General features: G+C 38.1%; 1 protein-coding gene across 1 annotated transcript; it reads right to left on the reverse strand.

Annotated features, from left to right (window-relative positions):
• Positions 1-1,674: 1,674 nt before the first annotated feature.
• On the reverse strand, positions 1,675-19,960 carry LOC124794842 (3-ketoacyl-CoA thiolase, mitochondrial-like). The gene is made up of 8 exons (XM_047258507.1): positions 19,471-19,960; positions 18,693-18,859; positions 13,620-13,751; positions 12,922-13,186; positions 4,876-5,051; positions 4,486-4,686; positions 1,964-2,118; positions 1,675-1,882 (listed from the first exon to the last, which is right to left on the reverse strand). Exons 1-8 carry the CDS (start codon positions 19,487-19,489, stop codon positions 1,798-1,800), a joined length of 1,200 nt encoding a protein of 399 aa, XP_047114463.1. The 5' UTR covers positions 19,490-19,960; the 3' UTR covers positions 1,675-1,797.
• Positions 19,961-25,671: the final 5,711 nt, after the last annotated feature.

Raw genomic sequence — 25,671 nt, forward strand, 5'->3', positions numbered from 1 at the left:
GAGCTGTAACAGCAGTGGACTGCATGAGTATTATTGCAGACCACCTGCATTTCTTTATGCTTGTTCCCACCAATGATGGAATCTACCAGAGGGATAACTGTCCATTGCACAAGACCAAAATCTTGACAGGTCTGAGGAATATTACAATGAATTCACAATGTCTTGGTCACAAAATTTGTTCCTTGTCTGAACATGACTGAATACTTCTGAGATACCATGGGGCACCAGCTCCGCGTCTACTATCCACCAGCCTGTGTGATCTTTGCGAAAAGATCTGGTGCCACATACTTTCAGAAACCTACCCAGAATCGCTGCTATATTGTGTTCCATGGGATGGGCAACATGCTACTTAGCAGGTGGTCATAATGTATTGACTCATAGGTGTATGTTACATTTCACAGGAAAATGTTACAGATTTGATTTAAAATTATTTAATTGGATAGATAAAAAAATCTACTCACCAAGCGGTGACAGAAAACACGCATAAGAGACTGTTGTGATTGGCAAGCTTTCGGAGCCAGTGACTCCTTCCGGCAGAAGGGTTGAAGGGGAAAGGAGGAGGTCAGGGGAGACTTACCGTATGGTATGAGAAGAAAGTCTTTCCTTCTCATCCCATATGGTAAGTCCCCTGACGCGCGGTTCTGGGTGACTTTCCCAAAATCTGCCTTTTTTCCTAGATCTCTCCAGTCCTTTTTTCTTCATCCTTCTTCCTTCCCCTTCTGCCTGAAGAAGTAGACACTGGCTCCGAAAGCTTGCCTGTCACAGCAGTCTTTTGTGTGTGTTTTCTGCTGCCGCTTGGCGAGTAGATTTTTTATTTATCCAATTAAACAGATTTGATTGAAAGTTAGACAAACCAGAATATTAAAATCTGTGGAAATTCAAATTGTGTCTTAAATGTTCATTGCAATAGATGCACATGTTAAGGTCAAATGCAGCTTTAAAAAAAAATTGATTTCATGCATAACACTGAACGCAGCTGCTCAAGGAAAATTGTGAAATAAGTAAAGCTATTTGATGAAAAGCTCTCGGGTTTCTAGCCATGTGGCAACATTAAGATAGCATGATATTTCAACAAGTTTCACACTCATTGGCATCGAAATATTGCTACCAGGGCTTTTCATTAGTAGTATATGCTGGGAAACTATATTCACAAGTTAAGCTGCTTGTTATTTATATGTTTATGGGTGACTGTTTCCTGGTGTGAAAAAAAAATTGTTGCTGGCAATGCAAAACCTTACTGTATTATTATCACTGCAGTTTTATGGTTGCCTACAGCTACGTGTCAAAGCAGAAGGCTTCAGCACATCTGTAAGTGTGCTGGAAAGTGTATTGTGAAATTTATTAATTGATTCTTCCATCACTTGTTGGTAAAACAATTTCTCATTCTCAGGTTTGAAGCCAAACTGCGCTTTGTTTCCCTAACATTAATGGAATTAAATAGTTTGTTTATTTTCCAGTATTGAAAACAAAAAAGAGTATTCCTCACTGCTTGCAGTAGGGGTGTGGTTTCATACCAGAGAACGTCTGGGCTCTTACATTTGGAAATAAAACACCATTCCAATTTTTCTGGATTAATTTCATTTTTTCCTATTAAAATTTAATTACTAAATGTATATAATGTGACAAATATGTTCTATGACAGAGGGACGACAATATAGGCAGACAAGAATATTCACTAAGCTTTTTTTGAATTTTAATATAGATGTGTGTATATACATATATGAATATAAAAAATATGAAAACCCTTTATATAAATTTTTCAGTACAAATTAGTCTGTTGCGTAGTATTGGATTCATTTAGTGTATGCTCTCTACCAGAAGAGCAATACCTTGGCCACCACCGATACAAGCCGAACCAATTCCATACTTTCCTTTTCTCCTCCTGTAGAGAAAAAAAATGCCTCATTACTCAATGAGAATGTCGCCAATTTTGCATGCTTGACACAATTACATTATAACAAACCTGAGTTCGTGTACAAGATGGCTCGTAATACGTGACCCTGATGCAGCAAGTGGATGTCCGAGTGCAATTGCTCCTCCATTAACATTCAATTTTTCCATGTCCAATTTCAGTTCTTGTTGACAAGACAATGTCTGAGCAGCAAATGCTTCATTAATCTGCAACACAAATTTTCAATATGACTATGCAGTCATACATCCGACTGGAAGTACTAAAGTTTATCCCCATCCTCGTAGTTAGTTTTTCTTTTTTTTTGGGGGGGGGGGGGGGGGGGGGAGGGATGGGTCATACATTTGCAATAAATCACAATGCATAAATCAAAGAAAAGCTTAAGGGGCTCCAGAACGCCCTATACTTGCAATGTTAAAATAACGCTTATAAATTACATCTTTCCTCACAAAGTATTTGAGGTAGGAAGTTGAACTTTTTACAGATTATTTATTGGAATATGGGCTACAACTTAACACAGGGATTTTACAAAATTTTAGTTCACTTATTAAAGATGATTTTTTTTCAATTGTAATGAAAATTCACAACATTTTTTTGCAATTTTTTATTTATATATTCAAAAATATACAGTTTTTTGGAAAAAGGCTGTGTTAAATTATGCAGAAGGTACTGTGTAACATTTACTGAAAGTTTGAAACAAATATGTTTGGAAGATCCTTAGAAAACATGTAATTAGTATGAGAAAATAAAAGTTTTGGGAATCGAGCGACAAAGATTGGATTAACTTTTTAGTGCATTCCAGGTCCATAGGATGGATTATCTTCATCCTCTGCAAACTCCTCCTCCAGCTTCCTCTTGTTCCTCCTCCTGTTTACACTTGCTTGTATTTCTAGAATCTTTACAGCCCGAAGGCGTTCCTTGTCTAAAGCAGGCATCGCTTGTTGTTGTGTTCGTAGATTTTGCTACCATTTTCTTCAGTTGCAGTTACTGCAACACTGTTCCAAAAGGTGGTCATGTATGAACACTTATCACATTTCAGTTGTATTTCACTAGCAAGTCCTACGTGCTTTATTATGGAGAGTTCCAGACCAACTTCACTACAATGAATACATCTTACACAGTTTGAAAAAATTCTTTTGAGAACCGACATATCAAATATTTCATTCACATCTGATTCGCCCATAAAAAATTCATAGTTTTCACTCATTGAACCAAGCTTCTTCTGTGAAGTATTTTCTTTCCCACTTTGACTGCTATGGGCAGGTGTACTTGAGAGGTTAGATTCACTCACTTGGTTATCGTCTTTATTGTTTACAGTAATAACACACACCTTTGGCTTTCCAACATTTCTCCTTTTCTTAAAAGCCTTCAGAGGATTTCTAATAACTTTACTTTTACTCATTATTATACTTCAACAAAACAGAGATTCAAGAAACAGAATTAATTACGAATATTTTCGAGATAACGACAGAGTAAATAAACCTGAAACAATCGACAATCACACCAGCGATATATATTGAACCATCACAGGTTAGCCACAACACATACTTTATCTTACATCACTAAAATGTACCTGATGAACACGGACGTTAATAATAACACCATTTGACAGCAGTTTAACAGCGCCACAGTGGGTCACGCCCATGTAGAACACATTTCAAAAAAAATTTAAAAATAGTTGTAGTCTTCGGAATTGTATAAATTACATATCTATTAAAAGGTAATAGTCTGCAGATTCAGAAAACGCAAAAAAGTAAAAATTGAACTTTTCATGATTTTGAGCCTTTCCGGAGCCCCTTAAGATAAACATAAGAAATGAAATGTGCCTAAAACCTCAGTGTGTTAGTCTGCTGCATAGTATTGGATTCATTTAGTGTATGCTCTTCACCAGAAGAGCAATACCTTGGCCACCAATGTTAGTGAAACAAAGTGCAGCTGTATGTAAAGTGATACAACTCACTTTATTAATATGCTACTGCCATGCTAGTTAGAGTGTGGAAATAAAAGTATTCAACACAAGAAAATACAAACATTACTTTCTAACAACAAAAACAATCAATTTTTGGCAATATAATGTAATTGGATAAATAAAAAAAAACTACTCACCAAGCGGTGGCGGAACACACACATAAAAGAAAGTTATAATTAGGCAAGCTTTCAGAGCCAGTGACTCCTCCTTCAGGCAGAAGGGTTGAAGGGAAGGAAGTGTAGTGAAGGAAAGGGACTGGATAGGTCTAGGAAAAGCGGCAGATTTTGGAAAAGTCACCCAGAGGGGAGACTTACTGGACGGGATGAAAAGGAAAGACTTTTCTTAGACCTCTCCAGTCCTTTTCCTTCACCCCTCTTCCTTCCCCTTCAACCCCTTCCGCCTGGAGTAGGAACCACTGGCTCTGAAAGCTTGGCTAATTATAACCTCCTATTATGTGTGTGTTCTGCCACCACTTGTGAATAAACATTACTTTCTGTTTAATGAAAATGACAATGTAATTGTACAGCTTTGTCATAATTATATTTAGTTTTACATGCAAATAGTTTACTAATATATAATTGCACTTGAGCTCCTGTGGGTTACCTACCTCAACTAGATCGATATCATTAAGTGTTTTGTCCGTGACCTTCAGCAACTTCTGAATTGCTGGAGCAGGCCCTATGCCCATTATGCTTGGGTCCACACCAACAACCGAATAACCAACAAGTCGTGCTAATGGTTTGTATCCATATTCCTTACAAGCCTCTTCACTAGCCAAAACAACAGCACCAGCACCATCACATATGCCCTGAAATATGACACCACTGTTTAAAATTTTCAAAAATGGATTATCCACCGGTTTGTATTATAAAAACGAAAAAATCTATCTTGAAAGTATGAGCACTCCATACTATAGCTTGCAATTATCTTTTCCAAATATTTCTCAAAGAGAGAAGACATAAGTTTCACATAAAATACTCGTTTTAAATGAACGTACAGATGCAGATCCTGCGGTGACAACTCCATTCTTCTTAAAAACAGGTGCGAGTTTTGCAAGTCCTTCTGCAGTAGTTTGAGGTCGCGGATGTTCATCTACATCAACAATCACTTCTTTCTTCTTTATTGTCAGTGTGACTGGTGCTAGTTCTTCCTTGAAATATCCTTTATCATTGGCTGGCAAAAAATAAATCATGATATGGTAGTTATTGTGATCTAGGAATACAATAACAAATAAATAAGCATATTAATAGTGAACCATTTTGCCTCTTAAGCTCTTCTGTAATGTGATTTATTATAAAACCATTACTCTTAATAGAAATTGTGTCAATTAAGACTGTGTGTGTGTGCAAAAAATTTATTTTGCAATACAACACATGTATTTGTTAATACTAATTCCAAGTGCAACCTTCAGTAAATCAGACATGCTCAAACAAAAAAGGTGCAAAATAGCTGTTATGTTTAATTGGAAAGACTTTCTGCAGCAAGAGTTTTTAGTGCCACTGTAAATCAGGGTGACCTTTGTGTGTAATCAAAAGATTTCTCTAAAATTTCATGTTGAAATTCCAAATATCTCTTCATTTATTTTTATTTTTTTTAGTGCGAGTAAAAGTTTAACTTCACTAGTTTGCATAGCCTCAAATGAAATTGTCTGAGTTGCCACATTACCTATTAGTAATTATTCCAAGTTCAGCAATGATTTACAGTTTCATAATAAATGCATGAATTTTAATCTCCTGCCAGCCATTGAAATTTGTTCATTATCATCATCCATCACCATTTTGTGCAGTGGCATGTTATTGTGCAATAGCCTCAAGCTTATGAGAAACCTATGCAGAAATATACTTCAAACTGACAGGAATGTGGTATCAACAGATTTTGATAGTAATGACAGATCTTGTTTATAAGTGGATGCTCTTCAAGCTATGGCCACTGTTGATTTTAAGCATGAGAATGCAAGAAAGTCAATGAAGTATTACTTTGCTCTGAAAGAAGGAAAGGAACCAAAGCCTAAAATTCAGTACTATTCTACAAAACATGCATGTTTCGTACTCGTGTCACACTTCACACCCCTAAAAAGTATTTGACGAGGAAGGAGTGTGGTGTATCCACAGACAATAAAAGGTTCCCAATATGAGTGAGCATGTGGGAAGTATTTGTGATCGAGCAACTTACATTCCAACAATTCACTACCCTCCTTCACCTTTCCTGCACAACTCCACAAACGGTTGTTTTTGAATCAGAATTGGAGAGTGAGTTTGAACAAGATGACTCTGATCATTTATTTCCATTCCCTCCCCCCAAAAGTTTCTCAGAGTTCCCAGAGTGAGTCAGAATTTCCCAAGATTTCCTTATTTTCCTGCTATTCCTGAAAAGTCTCCACTCCGCAAATAGTTTTATTCATTCAAGTTTATATCAAAATGCTATTGTTCTGAAAGAGCATTTAGCAATGATAAAATCTATCAATCTTCTAGTCTTTGTAACAGCTTACTCGTGTTTGTGACCTTCACTTAATCTGAAGAAACCTATCCTTTGCATAGAGTTCTACATTTACCATTATTATTTTATATGTATACCAAATTATTCAAAGTTGTCCTCAAGTAACACTTAGTCCAAAGAAGAAAGCACAAATCATCCATGGAAAAATGCTTCCACTCTCTTGCTAAATGATTAATTATGACAGCCAAAATCGCTCCACTGGATCCCTCTTCTATCTCGCCATTCAGTGAAACATGGCTGTGTAACAGATTAAGGGTCGACCTGTGACAGCAATCGCACAGCTTGCGTACGGGCTGCTAGACGCTGCCACAAGTGCTAAGAGTGCATTGGGGTCGCAGGCGCGCATGTTGCGTACAGGCCGCGAGGTGCTGCCACGAGCACAACCGTATATAAGTGCCGACGGAGTTCGGCCAAATCTCATTTTGTTGGCATCTCATTCTTGCCTATTCTCTTATTTGCTTAGTTGCTTAGCTTTTATTCGTTTATGGCTCATGTTTTTGTGCTCTCTTTCAGCCATTCTGATTGTTTTGATTTACTCCCAATTGAAAAGTGCTCATTTTGGCATTTCACTTTTGCATATTTCTCATTTTGCTAACAATATGCTCCTTAGCTTTTTACAGTTGAATTAACATAGTCTCATGTACTGTTTGTTGATTTCAGCCTGATCATATTTTGATGTTCTTTAAATACTGTAATAATTATCGGAAGCATTTCTTCCCTTAAACTTGTGTAAAGTATTCTCGATGTAGAATTTGTTCTGTGACACAGGTGTAAGGTTTTGAATATAAATTATATACGAAACTGTGCTTTAAAAGGAATTTATTTTTTCAGTCTGTACTTCATCAGATGACAATTTCGTGATATGAGGGAGGAATTTGAAGGGGCGAACCCATGGGCATAGTCTTAAGTGATCCCCTTTAAAAATAAAAATGTGTGTGACACTGAAAGACGTGACACTGTAGGCACCGAAAAAAAAAAAAAAAAAAATATATATATATATATATATATATATATATATATATATATACACACACACACACACACACACACACACACACACACACACACACACACACACAAACATACACACAAAATTCAAGCTTTCGCAACAAACTGTTGCCTGATCAGGAAAGAGGGAAGGAAAGGGAAAGACGAAAGGACGTGGGTTTTAAGGGAGAGGGTAAGGAGTCATTCCAATCCCGGGAGCGGAAAGACTTACCTTAGGGGGAAAAAAGGACGGGTATACACTCGCACACACACACACACACACACACACACACACACACACACACACACACATATCCATCCACACATATACAGACACAAGCAGACATATTTGAAGACAAAGAGTTTGGGCAGAGATGTCAGTCGAGGCAGAAGTGCAGAGGCAAAGATGTTACTGAATGACAGGTGAGGTATGAGTGGTGGCAACTTGAAATTAGCGGAGATTGAGGCCTGGTGGATAACGGGAAGAGAGGATATATTGAAGAGCAAGTTCCCATCTTCGGAGCATCTTTGCCTCTGCACTTCTGCCTCGACTGACATCTCTGCCCAAACTCTTTGTCTTCAAATATGTCTGCTTGTGTCTGTATATGTGTGGATGGAGATGTGTGTGTGTATACCCGTCCTTTGTTCCCCCTAAGGTAAGTCTTTCCACACCCGGGATTGGAATGACTCCTTACCCACATCCTTTCGTCTTTCCCTCTCCTTCCCTCTTTCCTGATGAGGCAACAGTTTGTTGCGAAAGCTTGAATTTTGTGTGTATGTTTGTGTGTCTGTCGACCTGCCAGCACTTTCATTTGGTAAGTCACATCATCTTTGTTTTTTTATATATATATATATATATATATATATATATATATATATATATATATATATATATAACACACACACACACACACACCTGCAAATACAGAGACACAAGCAGACATTTGTAAAGGCAAAGAGTTTGGGCAGAGATGTCAGTCGAAGCGGAAGTAAAGAGGCAAAGATGTTGTTGAAAGACAGGTGAGGTATGAGTGGCAGCAACTTGAAATTAGCGGAGGTTGAGGCCTGGCGGATAACGAGAAGAGAGGATATACTGAAGGGCAAGTTCCCATCTCCGGAGTTTTGACAGGTTGGTGTTAGTGGGAAGTATCCAGATAACCCGGACGGTGTAACACTGTGCCAAGATGTGCTGGCCGTGCACCAAGGCATGTATAGCCACAGGGTGATCCTCATTACCAACAAACACTGTCTGCCTGTGTCCATTCATGCAAATGGACAGTTTGTTGCTGGTCATTCCCACATAGAAAGCTTCACAGTGTAGGAAAGTCAGTTGGTAAATCACGTGGGTGCTTTCACACGTGGCTCTGCCTTTGATCATGTACACCTTCCGTGTTACAGGACTGGAGTAGGTGGTGGTGGGAGGGTGCATTGGACAGGTTTTACACCGGGGGCGGTTACAAGGGTAGGAGCCAGAGGGTAGGGAAGGTGGTTTGGGGATTTCATAGGGATGAACTAAGAGGTTATGAAGGTTAGGTGGACGGCGGAAAGACTCTTGGTGGAGTGGGGAGGATTTCATGAAGGATGGATCTCATTTCAGGGCAGGATTTGAGGAAGTCATATCCCTGCTGGAGAGCCACATTCAGAGTCTGATCCAGTCCCGGAAAGTATCCCGTCACAAGTGGGGCACTTTTGGGGTTCTTCTGTGGGAGGTTCTGGGTTTGAAGGGATGAGGAAGGGGCTCTGGTTATTTGCTTCTGTATCAGGTCAGGAGGGTAGTTGCAGGATGCGAAAGCTGTTTTCAGGTTGTTGGTGTAATGGTTCAGGGATTCCGGACTGGGGCAGATTCGTTTGCCATGAAGACCTAGGCTGTAGGGAAGGGACCGTTTGATGTGGAATGGGTGGCAGCTGTCATAATGGAGGTACTGTTGCTTGTTGGTGGGTTTGATGTGGACGGACATGTGAAGCTGGCCATTGGACAGATGGAGGTCAACATCAAGGAAAGTGGCATGGGATTTAGAGTAGGACCAGGTGAATCTGATGGAACCAAAGGAGCTGAGGTTGGAGAGGAAATTCTGGAGTTCTTCTTAACTGTGAGTCCAGATCATGAAGATGTCATCAATAAATCTGTACCAAACTTTGGGTTTGCAGGCCTGGGTAACCAAGAAGGCTTCCTCTAAGCGACCCATGAATAGGTTGGTGTATGAGGGTGCCATCCTGGTACCCATGGCTGTTCCCTTTAATTGTTGGTATGTCTGGCCTTCAAAAGTGAAGAAGTTGTGGGTCAGGATGAAGCTGGCTAAGGTAACGAGGAAAGAGGTTTTAGGTAGGGTGGCAGGTGATCGGCGTGAAAGGAAGTGCTCCATCGCAGCGAGGCCCTGGACGTGCAGAATATTTGTGTACAAGGAAGTGGCATCAATGGTTACAAGGATGGTTTCCGGGGGCAACAGACTGGGTACGGATTCCAGGCGTTCGAGAAAGTGGTTGGTGTCTTTGATGAAGGATGGGAGACTGCATGTAATGGGTTGAAGGTGTTGATCTACGTAGGCAGAGATACGTTCTGTGGGGGCTTGGTAACCAGCTACAATGGGGCGGCCAGGATGATTGGGTTTGTGAATTTTAGGAAGAAGGTAGAAGGTTTGACTTCCCATTCTAGAGGCTTCTGACTGACATTCTACTTTCAAATAAACATGGTAAGGAAAATTCTGGTTGAATGTAAAAAAAAAAAAAAAAAAATACACAAGAAGAGAGACTGCACAACCACATTTTTTTTAACTTACAAAAAGAGACAAAAGTGTGTAGTAAGAAAGTAATAATACTCAGTGATTAGTTAAAAAAGTCATGCAAGGGGTGGCATATTTTACAAAGTTTCAAATTTATCACAATGAGAGAAAAATTCTGACATGATCTATGAAAGAAAATTTACTTTTTAGGTGGTGTTATTTACACAATTTTCTGCAAAATAAGACAGCTACAACTTTTTAACATTTTCAAGGAGACAGAATGGCTTCAGGAGGCAAAATTCCAATTATTCCCAACACATCTGGAACTAGTGATCGTGATGATGATTTGTGTGTGTGTGTGTGTGTGTGTGTGTGTGTGTGTGTGTGTGTGTGTGCGTGTGTAACACAAAATTAATGTTTTGTGAAGGCATACTTGTATTATAGGGACATTGGTATTCAAAGGTGTTGCTTATTTATTTTATCAATATGGCCTTAAATCAATATAGTCGTAATACAACTCAATGAGTAAAAGAACTTAAAGCATTTATAAAACATTAAATCCACGTCCTGTGTCACAGTGTTTTGTCTTTCCCAACTCCTCAAAAAGTTTGAATTTTACATGACCCCCAATGGGCCAAGAATACCTTAATCGTCATTCATCACTAAATGCTGTATTAATAATTAATACTGGACACAAGTTCATCAATCAGCTACAATGCTTGTTTGAATGTTGTCATAGTCATGAAGACAACCGACTTACGCCGATAAGTATCAAGCAGAACAACAGAGCAAAGTGAGACTCCTATGTGAACCACCCGTTCTTTGTATTTAATGTTGTGGTTTTATTGTTTTGATATGAAATTATATTTAAAAATCTGAATTTCAGAACAATATTTTGTAAAAAAAGGATTTCTCATTTTAAGTTTCACTTCACTGTAAGTTTTCAAAAATCAAAGTTTGTGATTTTTATGGCTGCGAGGGTGCAGGGTTGTATGATTGAAGAAGTGCGTTCTGGCACCTAAGGTATTGGTGAGATGCAAAAAATGTATTTAAGAACAAGTTACTGTCTTGAGAGTTCAGGGATAGTAGTACTGCATGGGAAGATCCAAATGGCCAATGTGATGCAGCAGGCATTCGGGTCCCTTGAGTAAGCACAGCAGCTAGATATTAGATGTCACCAAGGTGGACACTATTTCTTTGTCCTTTCATGCAGTTAAGACTGTTTGGTGGTGGTCATTCCTAAATGAAAAGGCATGCAGTGAACACATTATGTGGTATACAACATGTGTGGTTTAACATGTTACTCTGACTTTGATGTGATAGTGTTGGGGTGTGGGTGGGGGGGGGGGGGGGGGGCAAGTTTTACAGCACTGTTAAGAACCTTGGCATATGGATAATGGTCTGGGAACATAATATGGTCTGACAAAGGATGTTAGGGACATTAGGAAGGCAACAGTGGAAAGTATATACAGGACATTAGGGAGAGAGTATTGCATTTCGGGGGTTGACTTACAGTCATAGTCTTGGTAGACTAATGTACTGAGGCAGTTGAAGCCCTGTGTTACTGGGTGACAAGTGGGAATGGGTTGCTTCTGAGGTTTTTAGAAGTGGAAGATGTCCGTTTGGTAGGCTGAGAGGTGGAGACTGCACAAGATATTTATTTGTGCAGATCTGTGAAAAGGAAAACCTAAGAGAACATATAGGTGTAGGAGTTAAGGAAATCATTATTTCCACATGACCATAGGAAAAGGAGCATTTGATATGCAAGGAGTGGAAGTGATGGTGTTTAATAGTTGATTTTTTCTATGGACTAATATTTGGATTTAAGCTTTAATGAAATTAATACAAACATCAAGGAAGGTGGCTAAAAGCCTCCACTTTTTGCTTTTCTCGTAGTTTTTAAGTCACTGTCCAGTCTGCTTCTTATTTCTCTTTTTCTTAATTTAACTTTACTTCTCACTCTGTCCTTGTATCGTCTGTGAACTAAATCTGAGAATGCTTACAGCATACTATGACCCTTCTCTCTCTCTCTCTCTCTCTCTCTCTCTCTCTCTCTCTCTCTCTCTCTCTCTCTCTCTCACACACACACACACACACACACACACACACACACACATTTTGCCTACTGAATGAAAGTACCAGGCAATCTTGATGACATTAGTTTTATGAGCATTACATGTGGTTTAAGGCATGTTCCTTTGCCCAAGTTTCATCTGTTGGAGACCTCATCAGTGGCCGCAAAGATAGTTAATTTCCAAAAGTATACTTTTTTAGCTAGCTAAAGCTGCCGAACTTTACTGGTGGTTAAGTTGCGGCTTCATCTGTCCACTAGAAAAGAAATATGAGTCACACCAGCATGCATTATGGAGGTTGCACAACTGAAGAGTAGACACCGTTTGCTTTGTTTAGCACTAAGGCCCACTTATTTAATACGAGTCCTCCTCCTTTTCTGTTAAAAATATTTTCGTGAGTTTTGCTTTTTTAAAAAAAAAAAAAAAAAAAAAAAAATCCATGAAAACTGTGCATTCAAGCATAGTAATGATAAAAAAATCATTAAAATGTTAGTATCAGAGAATCAAATTTAGTGGTCTGCTGGTCCCAGTGTATGATCTGTTACTGCCAATTTATCTAGTGGTGGTTCACTTTAACCATGAAATAACCTCACAAATAGTATAAATAGTCATGAAATTTAGTACAACGAAATTGGAGATAAAGGTGACAGATTTAAAGATTTAGATTGTATATAAATTTAGAATCTGTTAATGCTGAACCCTGCACATGCAAATCACTAGCATTTTGTTTTCCATTAAAGATGCTTAAATGACAGTGTTTCAGCTTACCATTCTTCCATTGCATTTGTGATCGAAGGGAATACTTATCAACATCTTGTCTTGCAATTTTGTACTTCTCAGCCAGGTTTTCTGCTGTCAGTGCCATTGAAAGGTTGCAGTAGGTGTCTGTAAGACCAACCCACAGAGTATCCTCAAATTCAATTCTTGCTCCAAGAGGTGCTCCAAATCGGATATTACGCACAGCATAAGGAGCTTGGCTCATATTATCTGTTCCTCCTGTCAGCACTACTTTTGAGTCCCCTACGAGAATGTTCTGAAATTTATTACAAAATAAAAAAATAACTGCAGCCTTAATTTGCAAATTTAGATGATGAATTTATGTTTCTTCAAAACCGAAAATAATACTATTTGCTGTAATTACACAGCTTGTGCTTAAAGCAAAAGGGAAATAGAAAGTTTCCAGTTAACATCAGCAGACATATAACTTTCAGCTGCAGTTGCAATAATGGGGGCAGACATCTGCATGAATACATGTGAATCATTTTTAGAACAGAATATTGTTAGCAGTAGTTTCCAAATTACTCAGTCTTTGGCAAATAGATCACAGTAATTTTCTGCAATTTCTTTCATCTTTTTGCATAAAATATTACATTTACAGACAATAAAGGTTTGTATTTCATAGCTAGTGTTCTTTTTTATTCTGGATTCTTCAACTATTTCCACTCAAATATGAAAAGATTACTTACATGAGCCCCACTGACTATAGCTTGGAATCCAGAACCACAAAGTCTATTGACAGCCAGTGCAGGTCGCTCAATGGGTATTCCGCATCTCAAAGAAACGTGGCGTGCAATGAAAATTGAATCTGGAGCTGAAACCTGAAACAATATTATGATCTATTTTCAGTATAAGTACGATCACTACATTTTCGCATTAATGCTTATTATAACAGGCAAATGGACCATTTAACTGCCGAAAAAAATCTTGTTTGATTGATTTTTTGAAGTATATTAAAGGTTCTCAATCTCAATGTATGGTACACAAATTATTAGCCATAAAACTGTGTTGTAAAAAAAATGATACTGCTGCTTTTGTTTAGTTACATCATAAGACACTGCCTTGCTGTAATACAAACTGAATATTTCTTTAAGTGTAACAGGAGTAACTGTATAGTATATTTCCACATGATCACAGTTTCTAAAAATCGTCTAAACAGACATGCAAAGGATACAATGTGATTGCACTGTGAACAAGTAGAAAGCTTCGTGGTACAGAACATCATTTGTGACAAATTTTCCACCACAAAGCTTTTTGGAAGACTGAATAAGCATTGGCAAATTGCAAGTATACACAACCACAGTTGCCCCCACCCTTTTGCCCCTAATTTCCTTCCTTTTCATCCGGTTGCATGGCATCCTTTAGTCTCCATTTGCTTTCCCTTCTCCAAAGTAGCTATGATCAAACACTAGAGACTGATGACCTCAGCAGTTTGGTCCCATAAGACCTTACCACAAAATCAAACACTAAGAAGTCCAGTCCCATCTATTCTAATCTTCCTGTTGTTTCTCTTCTAATGTATGACATATAAATAAACTTTCTGTGTGCAAACATATCTGTTACCTTCCTTTCTTTTTTGTTTGTATAAGAAGGAACTTCTGATACCAAAAACTACAGTATCTTAAAACTTGATTCCTCTTTCCTGACAGCACTGGTGTCAGAAGTGAATAAAACAGATGTGTGTACAGTTCCACTGAGACTGACACGGTAGCTGTGAAGGTCCTACAGGACCCCTGAAAAGTGATGGCCAACAGGTCTTCAATGAAGCTACAATAGGCCTAGCAAGCACATAGTGGATAATCTCTCTGCTGTCAACAATGGTACGAGCCTTGGAAAGGATAGATAATTAAAACAGTTGATGACCTGTTTGTAGACCTAAATTACAATTTGGAACAACGAATACTTGGATATTGACTGGGAAGGTGTAGGAGATTGTGGATATAATGGAAAGAAGAAAGTTGGATCTGTTGGGGTTGTCAGAGACAAGATGGAAAGGAGGAAGAAGGAGAGAACTGAGAAAAGGTGATCGATTTTACTGGAGCAGGAATGATGATGAAATTGACTGGGGAAAGTGGAGAGAAATGTGTTAAAAGTAGTGAAGAAAATACTGGTGAGTGATAGAATGAAGTAGATAAAATGTTACTGAAGTAAAAGACTATGGACATATTACAATTGTAAGTCCCCACAGATAGACTGCACTTCTACAGCAAACACAAAATTTGAAGAGGGACTACAGAAACAGATGGGGGGGGGGGGGGGAGAATGTGATATGTTGGAAGATAAACACAAAGGTATGAAAGTGTGCTTTGACCAGAAGATTGGAGAAGTCAAAATGAGCAAGATGAAGGGCTGCTGGATTTCTGCCAGAGGAATAGTTTGTTGGTTGGTAACTCCTGGTTCAAGAAAAAGAGAGCCACAAGATTAATTGGTAAAATAATGACTTGAGTAGGAAATCGGTAGTTTATTACATACAATACTCTATAATAGTGAAATGAATAGGAACATCACAGATATCAAGGTAATACCATCAGAGGCCTTGGACAGTAAAAATTGACTGCTAATAATGAACCTGAGAGGTCAAAGGATAAGAAAGCATCAAAAAACTAGAATGGTTGTATAAGGGTATAGAAGCTGAAAGGAGAAGAGAGCAGGGTAGAGCACCTCAGAATAGTGAAGGAAAATCTCCCAGCAGATGAACCAAAAACAGTGAACGAGGAATGAGATAGACTGAAGAGGACATTTGTGGTAGAAGTAGTATATGGGAGTACAAGCAACAAAAAGAGATGGAAGGAAACAACTTGATGAAATAGAGAAACAAAAAACATAGTGCAGAAGATGAATAGAGCCTTTAGGATATGGTTCCAGAATAGGACAGTAGAAACTGTAGAAGAGTACCAGACAAGAAAGAAAGAGGCTGAAGAGAGAAGGTGGGTGGAAGAATGGACTAGGAGGAGGATAGTGAAAATTCAAAAAAGGTCCTATATGGGATGGTTAAAAGTAAGAGGTGGGAATGATATGACAGACTATGATTAAATAGTATACAAAAGTAGCCAAGAGGTAGAAAATTAAGAGGAAATCAATATCATGTGGAGGAAGTATCCTGAAGAACTCTTGAACCTAAATGGAACCTGGAATAAGGAGGAGGAGGAGGAGGAGGAAGAAGAAGATGAAAAAGAAGAGGAACTGTAAGACTTTAACATGGAGAGTTGGGCAAAAACAGAAGGAGGATGAGCAAAGAAAAACATGGGCTCACATCTATAAGAATACCACAACAAATATAGAAAAGATCTACTGATGGCCTCCCTGGGCATTGAAAAAGCATAAGATTATGTATGTAAAAACAAGATTTGAAAGTTCCTGGAAAAAAGAGGAGTATAAAAACAGATTATATGGAGAAAAGAGAAATGTCCAATGAGAGTGTGAGATGTGTGAAAGAGTGAGGAGAGAACTCCAATTGGCTGGAACAAAGGAACAATTTCAGGCAGGGAAGTGTACTTTCATTGGGGCTATTTGTGGTGATAGCTGAGACAATGAGCAGAGTGGCACAAGTAATTAATGAAGGAAAGATGAAAGCCGTGGTGTTTGCAAATGATTTGACAATCTGTAGAAACAAGAAGCAGGAGCAGTTGGACATGTGGCAACAAGTAGATATGGGACAAAGCTTAGCATAAATAAATGTGAAATGATGAATGTAACCAGGAAGAAGGAGTGTCACAGCTAACTGGAATAAGAACTGGTGGGGAACGACTGAGGAAGGTGGAGAGTTTCAAGTATGTGGGAAGTTGAATATGCAAGAATGAAAGAAGCGACAGAGAAATAAATGAGCAGGGCAGGCAAGCAGAAGCATTCTGGTTGTTAGAAGCCTGATATGGAGCAAAAATGTCCCTCAAAATAGCAAAGGAGTTACATATCAGGCATACTATGTGTCAGTGTCAGTCCTGACATCTGCCTCTTGAAGCCTGGGTAATGATAAGAACAGAGAGAAACAAAATACAAGCTAGTGAAATGAAATTCTTGAGAAGTGCTACTGGAGTGAAAAAGATAGACACATTAAGGAACGATAGGGTCAGAGAATTAATGAGGGAGGAATCATTAAGAAAATAATAGGATAGGATAGAGGAATCAAAGTGCAGATGGTATGGGCATGTTAAGCAAATGGAAGAGAAGAGGATACCCAGAAAGGTACAAGAGATGAAACAGAAGGAGAAAAGACCTTGAGGAAGACCAAGAGCTAGACAGCTGAAATGTATGCAAAAGAAAGGAGAAGGCTGGATCAATGTGGAGAGACATGGTAAGAAGACAACTGAGAGGCTTATGTTCCAAACAGACCTCATCAGTGTCTTGAAAACTGTGTGAGGAGAAGAAGAAGAAGTGTGTGATTAACATTGATAATGTTAAAGGAATACTAAACATACTGCACAATGGAAAACCCGGTGAAATTTAACAATACTATGAAGAGGAAAGTAGTGTGATTTCAGTTGCCCAAGACTGTGGTCATATGTGAGAGTTGCATTTGTGTGTGTGTGTGTGTGTGTGTGTGTGTGTGTGTGTGTCTCATCTTATTTTTTATGAAGACCTTACTGGCCAAAAGCTTTATTTATTTGTGACAGTCTTTTTGTTGTGCCTATCTGCAACTCAGTATCTCTGCTATAAGGTGAGTGGCAACTTTCCTCCTCATAATATTGCCACTAAAGATATTAGATATTTATAATGTATAAATTAGGGTATGGACCTAAGGTGATGCTTGAAGGTTATGCAATGTACAGACATATAAATTTGTAGGGCCCTACATTGCATAAACCTACGTAGTAGTTGTGGTTCATAATCTAATTCTGTACAGAGCAAGACTAACTTCAAACTGTGGAGATGTGAAATTTCTGCTCACAATTTCATTTAAATTACATGAAAACTGCATTAATATGTACCAGTATTTCGTACTGTTGCTAAATTCATTTCTGGGACAATTATTGTTCACTGGAAAAAACCACACACAACTACATCAATTATGGCACAACAAAAGACTGTAAAGATTTTTACGAAATATAAATCAAGATCACTTCATATCATATTGCCAATGTGCTAAGCAGATTTGAATATTTGTGGTCTGTAGATGCACTAACTTCTTAGAGATGCTAACAGACTCTGTAAGATAAATACTTAAAGTAACCACTTAAATATTATATCTACACACTTAGTAGATGGTAGTTTATTAGAAATTTTGTTATGTAGGCGGAGTTTGCAAAGAGCATGACAGCTGTGTAGTTACAGATCTTAATCTTGCACTGTCCTGGGATTTCCACAACAAAATGAAAAATGTATATTATTTGGACATACAACAGCTGTTTTTTGAAATTTAAGATTGTAATCAGTTTAGATTTTCTAAAAGCATTCAATTTTTACAGCTCTGTTATACTTCACAAAAATAAACTTTTGTAATTTGTGTTTTGAAATAACATTTAGTGCTTTACACAAAGTATTTCAGTTCATTTGCTGAGGCCGGCCACTATAAATTCTGTAACATGAGTTACAAATATAGGCTAGCTGAATTTCATAATGAACTGTAGATTTAGGGCTCATCAGTCTCTGCATATACTTGGTTCTCTATTTTTTCTTATCAGAACATTTAAAAACAAAGTATTTTAAAACTTCATAGCACAAAATTAATTTTTAGCTCATTTTTCTTTGACAGAGGGCTGTTTCAAATGAAAACATTACTATTACAGCAGACTTGGACTAACATCTTGAATGTTAGTATTTCTTACACTTAAAACGTTGCCAATCACAACAGAATCAACTTGATCAGGGCTGACGCGGCCTGCTGCCAGCGCTGCTCTGCCTGCAACCTCTTGCAACTCCATTGCTGATTTCTGGACAAATTTACCACCCATGGTGCCAAATGGAGTACGCTTTGCAGCAACGATAAAAATCCCTGTAAAAAAGTGAAATTTTAAATCACATTTTCCTCACAAAGATACTAGTTACAACCATAGCTATCACTCTATTTGGCAAATAAAAGTCAGCTAATGTGCATGTATGATTGGATTGGTAGTAATTGCGATTTTTGCCCTCAGAGCCAACGACATCTGCTTTATTAACCCCCAAATAATCACGTAAAAGAAATACTTCGTTTATTGTCCTTGGCGCTTTCGGAATTCTGTATTTGGCGTTCTTTTCCCATACTTGTTTACTGCAGATAGGCATCAAATTGCACAATAAATCTGTTCTCGTCGCGCCTACATTCTGAGATACTTATTTAAAGCACAATTCAGGTAAATTGGAGATCATTAAGTAACAAAGCAAACGCGCAAATGTCATTCGATTCCCATTAGACAGACATCATATACCTACGGCGAAAAGTGGTACCTGAAAGTGGCGTCCTACATTGCGAGGATATATTTATTTGAATCCGTATGTTGCCGGGAACAAAAAATTGATTCTTATTATGAAGACGTTCACAATTACGAAGTTTGGGTGGTAATTTACACTGAACAGGCCAGGCAGAACCTACTTATACCCTTATCACATATGCGCCGCACTCACCTTTAGTTAAAGCAGCCATTGCTTTTTCTCTGGGATAAAACACCGAAGCTATCTAAATGAACAAATTAATGGAATGACAACTTGACCACTGTAGACACACCACACAGATGACCTGCACTGAACACTCAATTTTCAGCAGCCCTCGCTCTCGTATGTGTGTGAGGGTTGCGGGTACCTCACATTCCAAGACCTTTGCTCGGGCTGAATGAACTTTAATCTTGTGTTGAGTGAAATAGGATGCACGTAACAGACTAGGTGGAGTAACTGTAGCACACGCTACGTGGACTTTAATCTCGCACTTGTGTCAGGTAGAACACTGGCTGGCCACAGATTAGGAGAGAGACGTGTTGTAGAGGGAAAACTTATGCAAAACAAGTTGTGCACATACAGCCGATCATCTAACAGTGAGACGAGCTTAGTATTTGTTTGATTGCGGAAGAGTAAAGTATTTAGGCAGTTGTCGCTTGCAGTGTCTAATACTTAGGCAAAATGTCAGATGAAACTCTGTTATGTAACTATCAAAATTCGCCATGACATAAGATGATTGAGAGTGCAGATTCATGCAATTACATTGGCGTCTAGTTTGCATCCAACATTCGTGTCACTGTGTGAATACTATAAGAAAGAGAACCGTTGCTATCACACACAACTAACAAGGTTTTATAAAAGGCGACTGATTTACCAGTACTTGGGTGACAAAACTATGTCAAATTTTGTTTGCGATTTCTAATAACCTATTCATCGCCAGCTACTGAATCTACATATAAACACAACCAATCACAGTTAAATGTGGGACAGGCTTAGACCTACTCTTTATTAGTGTCGTAATTCATGCCATGTCGTGTAAACAGTGATGTCTTTTGTTAACACCCCTACTGTGTTATAGAATACGGTTATTTTTCCTGTTTTATTAGCTGATGGAGTGTAAGTGGAATAACTGCCAGTTTGTTCTGTAGGAATTTCCAGAAGACGAAGTCCGTCTTTACTGTTCGTATAAGGGTGAAATGGAAAGGCTGCAGAACATTACCGGTACTAGTTTTCTCCATGAAAACGGTCCTTTTTCCCTACGACGTTTATCTAACCTATCTCCTCGTCAGTACGTTCCTCTTTAGCAGTTCGTCCTTACATTTCCTCACGTAATCAGGAGAGATGATGCAGTGGTTAGACACGGGACTCGTATTCGGCAAGAGAGTGTGGTTCGAGTCATTGTCCGGCCATCCTGATTTAGATTTTCCGTGATTTCCATAAATCGCTTAAGGCGAATACCGATTTTTTTTTTTTTTTTTTTTTTTTTTTTTTTTTTTTTTTTTTTTTTTCAGAGAGCACATCCGATTTCATTCTCCTATCTTTCCCCGGTTAGAGCTACCCATCTCTTCGTCGACAGGACGTTGAGGCCTGATCGTCTGTGTTCGTTCTATCAGCTTCAGAAGCAGCACGGCGCATCTATGATAATGGTGTCCGCAATTGATGAGTCATTAGGCAATATCTGTGCCTACGACTGATGTATGTCGATAATATTCCGTTTGGTTGTTACATAACGCGTTGTCATCTTACAGCTCTTAGGACCTTATCAAGAGAAACACGCCCTACTAATCGTCAGCATGAAAATATCGGGATGTGTCCCTCGATACTATGGTCGAAGGATGTGTCACAGAAACTACATTGATGTGAATGAAAGTTACATTCCTTGAGCTTTTCACATTTTTCGTAACGATGTAGGTGGAGCATTGTTCATAAGGCTTTCTAATTGCGTGTGTTTCTTTCAAACGTAAAAATTGGAATACTGTGCCATTTAAAGTTTCTTTGTAGTGGAAGATTCATAGCCAATGGAAATTCATCCAGAGTTAGCAAAGGTGTATTAACGGCCAGCCACACGCAGCGAATTATCTGCGCAAATATCTGTGTACATCACATCTGCACACACAAATCGTAGTATGTAGGTAGAAGAAACGTGTTTTTAGTCATCTTTTTGAGTAGTCTAGTGTTTTAGTATGTGTGTGCCCAGTGAATTTTGAAATGACAGATACACATCAGTGTTCTAGAGAGTTCATTGCTAAACTTATTGAAACGTACAGGAGTCATACATGTTTGTGGAAAATTAAAAGCAAGGAATACAGCGACCAAGACAAGGCGGTAGCTGCTTATACTTCTTTAATAGAGAAATTACGTGGGGTCGAACCTACGGCAAACTGGGGGAATAGTAATTAAACAAATAAATTCGTTGCGGACTGTTTACCACAAAAAGCTAATAGTAAACAAAGCAACGAAATATATTCGATCTGTCGATGGAGACGAAATATAAAGGCCAAGTTTGTGGCATTTTGATATCTTCAGCTTTTTTAATGATTCCAGTGAAGAAGACTCATATGAAACACAGTTTAAAGTTTGACTTGTAGATAATATCTTTTGCAACTCCATTCCTATGTCCTTTCAGGACGCCAGACACATACCACTAGATAATGGCCTTGGGACCGAAATCGGTCGTAATTTTAAATAAACTTTAAAGTGCAACTGGAGCGGATGTTTTCTTCAAAACCATTACTACAGATGCGGAATTTCCCCCAAGATGTTCCACATTCTGGACAACTAATCAATCTGTTCACTTATCTATGAGACAAAAAAGCATACAAGTAACAACTGAGGGAAAGATTGCAAATATTAACATAGAGCTTTATCCACCACCTACTTTAGACGCCACTGATAGAAATTATTTCATCAAGCAGAGGTAGCTTTAGGATGTGGATAACTTAACCAAAATTCTCATTTATGCTTGCTTTGCACTAAGGAATCTCATTATGTTGAACAGCAAAAGGGATTGCTAACACGCTTTCACTTTTACTGTCTTATGCCATAATCTTATGTGACAATGTAGCCAAAAAAGTAGGTCCTTAAGAAAAATGCAGTCAGAATATTGTGTTTAGGTGATAATGAAAGATCTTCAAGCACTGCCTTCAGGCACATAGGGATTCTTACACAACTTTCGCTTCCTAAAATGACATGTACATCGTAAAAAGAGTGAATTAGAGGTTAATTCTCTACCACAATATTAGATATATTAGATGTAAAGCTTTCGAGATAAACTATGGATCCCTGTCTAGAGTTCAGAATGAAGTTTTATAATCTGGTGCAAAAGTAGCGAATTAAAAATCTCAACTCGGAAACAAACTACATTATAGCACATTGGCCACAGCTATAATTCCGAAGAATATGCTAAGTTTCAAACACCAAATATGTCTAAAACCATAAAAATGTTACTTGTAACTTATCAGAGATGATATATTTCTGTTTCATGCATTTTCTTTCCGTTCTTTTTTGCTACAGGAGTTGCGAACACAAACTATGACAGAATTTCCCCACTTACGACTAGTTGCTTGCCACTGAAATTTATTTTCTAGACAAACAGATGGCGAGCGAGTAGCAGATAAGATCTTGTGTCATGTGGAGACAGTGATTTATTTCATGCACAAGCGTTTGCACAGGTATCTCCACAGGGGGATCATTGCAGGTGTGCCGGCCTCAAGGCATCTCAGTCCTTTTTTTTTAACAGTTAAGTAATTCAGACATGGCTGTACTTATATTTAATTTGATCCACATGAAGAGTACCCCAGAACTGCAACCACAGATGAAAATAGCAAAAGTGGTATTGGATGATCGACGAATAAACGAATACGAAATAAGGGAAGAAAAGCATGACACATTTTACTTGAAGAATTAATTTTGAGAAAGTTTCTTGCAAGCCACTGGCCTAAATGTGAAAGCAGGTATAAAATTCTCAGCAACGCGTGGACTTTGTTTAAAAGAGGAACCAACCAATTTTATGCCCTAGTTTGCTTGGATAAGATGTAAGTCTGTACTTCACATCCTAACTGAAGCAGCATCCAAGGCAGCGGTTGAAGGTAGTGGACTTACCAATGAAGCAAAATTCAGTTTCATCCAACAGGAAGGTTGGGAGTGTGTCACACCTGCCTGCATTGACGTTTCAGACCAGAAACTGGCATGAAGTGACTAGCTCCTGTAGACAATATATGTCTGGTGGCAACGACAGATGAACAGCTGACATGGAACTCTATGCTTGAGTGGAAGGTGACGACATATATATAGCTAAAAAATTCATTTACTACAGCTCATTTTGAACCCTCAGTTAAACCTATGTATTAAATAAATTAACGACTCTACTAAAATGTCCTAAGTAGAATCAAGAATTAACAGTAGTCAACAATAGTTGTAATGTACATGATGAAGTTAACTATCATTATGCAATAAATGTTGAGAAATGTACTATGGTATTGAAGCTTTCCTCACAAAAGTAATACAAGATCATATGAAAAGCTGTTGACAGACTGTGACTTATTTTAAAACATTTATACAGATGTTTTCAATGTAATTATTTCTCTATGCCCATAAATTAATCTTGTATAATTGTTTGTCAAATCAAGTAACCAACCTTCAAACTTCATAAAAGTTTTATGTTAGCGCTTGATACACGACAAGAAACTCTCATATTTTTCTGCGTGTCTGTGTAACTGATAAAGGTAGTTCATTGCCATCTTCATCCCAGTGAAGATAAAACAATTGAGATCTATTTAGTCTAAAAGTGAAATCTATATTACTACCAATCTAGGCTCATGTCTGTATCCATCACATCTTTCTGATAATGACTCACCCAACTTCTGTTTGCCTTTGGAGTAAGGTATTCTTTTAGGGTACAATCATAACACAATTAATGCTGTAAATCAGCTCTGGTTGCTTTCTTTTGCCATGGGAATACTGTTGGTGTACAGTGCAGTGTCCACAGAGATTAATACAAAGAAGACAGTTTTAACAGAAGAAATTGTAGCATGTAAGCGACTGTTTTTCTCTTACAATGGTTCCTAATTTGTGAAGGATGAAACCACTTTTAATAGCTTGCTATATACTTGCTGAGTTTCTGTCTACCATGTTAGTTTGAGTTCTAGGTGCATGACTATCCATTTGGCTGAGCATACTTATTAACTCCATCATTGAGTTCGTGATGAAAAATTTAAATAACATCAGGTTCAATATTATATATTATATGGATATCATCTGAAAAAAACAAGTAAGGGTACCTATTACACCTACTATCTTTCCCACCTTAAATATGGGGTCATGTTCTGAGGTAATCTGGCAGCATCTAAAAGAGTTTTCAGACTAGAATAAAAGACCATTAGAATCAGATAGGATGTAAACCTAGAAACTCCTGTAAGCCTCTATTTAACAGTTTAGATTTTCTACCTTTACCATGTATTTGCATTACAGATACCCTCGTTTCATTTTAAAACTAATGAAATAGGCAAGAAATAGCAGATTATTTAAACAGTGACAATTATCAGTTCTAAGGCTGGTCTGTTGTAGCTCTCTACACTACTCTGTTCCATACAATCGTTTAATCTCTGAATATTGCAATCTACATCATTTCGATCCTGCCTACTGTATTCATTTCTTTAACAGCATAAACTGTATAAGAAATCCTTCCCAGGGGATGCTGCCTTGTCGGGGGCACCTTTGGCGGCAGGCGTGAGGGCTTGCGTGCTCTGTCGAAGTGAGGTCATCAACATGAGTGCTGAAAGGGATCCATTAAACTTCAGTTACACAAAAAATCAATCAAATCTAATGTCTGTAAATTCAACTAAATACCTAGGAATTAAAATTATGAACAACTTAATTTGGAAAGAACACATAGAAAATGTTGTGGAGAAGGCAAACCAAAGACTGCGTTTTACTGGTAGAACACTTAGAAAATGTAACAGATCTACCAAAGAGACTGCCTACACAACACTTGTCTGTCCTCTTTTGGAGTGCTGCTGTGCGATCTGGGATCCTTACCACATGCGATTAACAGAGTACATTGAGAAAGTTCAAAGAAAAGCATCTCGTTTTATACCATCGCAAAACAGGTGAGAGAGTGTCACGGACATGATACAGGATTTGGGGCAGACATCATTAAAAATGGCGTTTCTCGGTGTGGTGGAATCTTCTCACGAAATTTCAATCACTAACTTCCTCCTCCAAAACTGAAATTATTTGTTGACGCCAACCTACATATGGAGAAACAATTATCATAAAAAATAAGGAAAATTAGAGCTCACACATTAAGATGTATGTATTAGTTTTTTCTATGCACTGCTCAAGAGTGGAATAATGGAGAATTATTGTGAAGGTGGTTGGGTTAACCCTCTACAG

Source organism: Schistocerca piceifrons, chromosome 4 (genome assembly GCF_021461385.2).
Source record: "Schistocerca piceifrons isolate TAMUIC-IGC-003096 chromosome 4, iqSchPice1.1, whole genome shotgun sequence".
NCBI classification, from domain to species: domain Eukaryota; kingdom Metazoa; phylum Arthropoda; class Insecta; order Orthoptera; family Acrididae; genus Schistocerca; species Schistocerca piceifrons.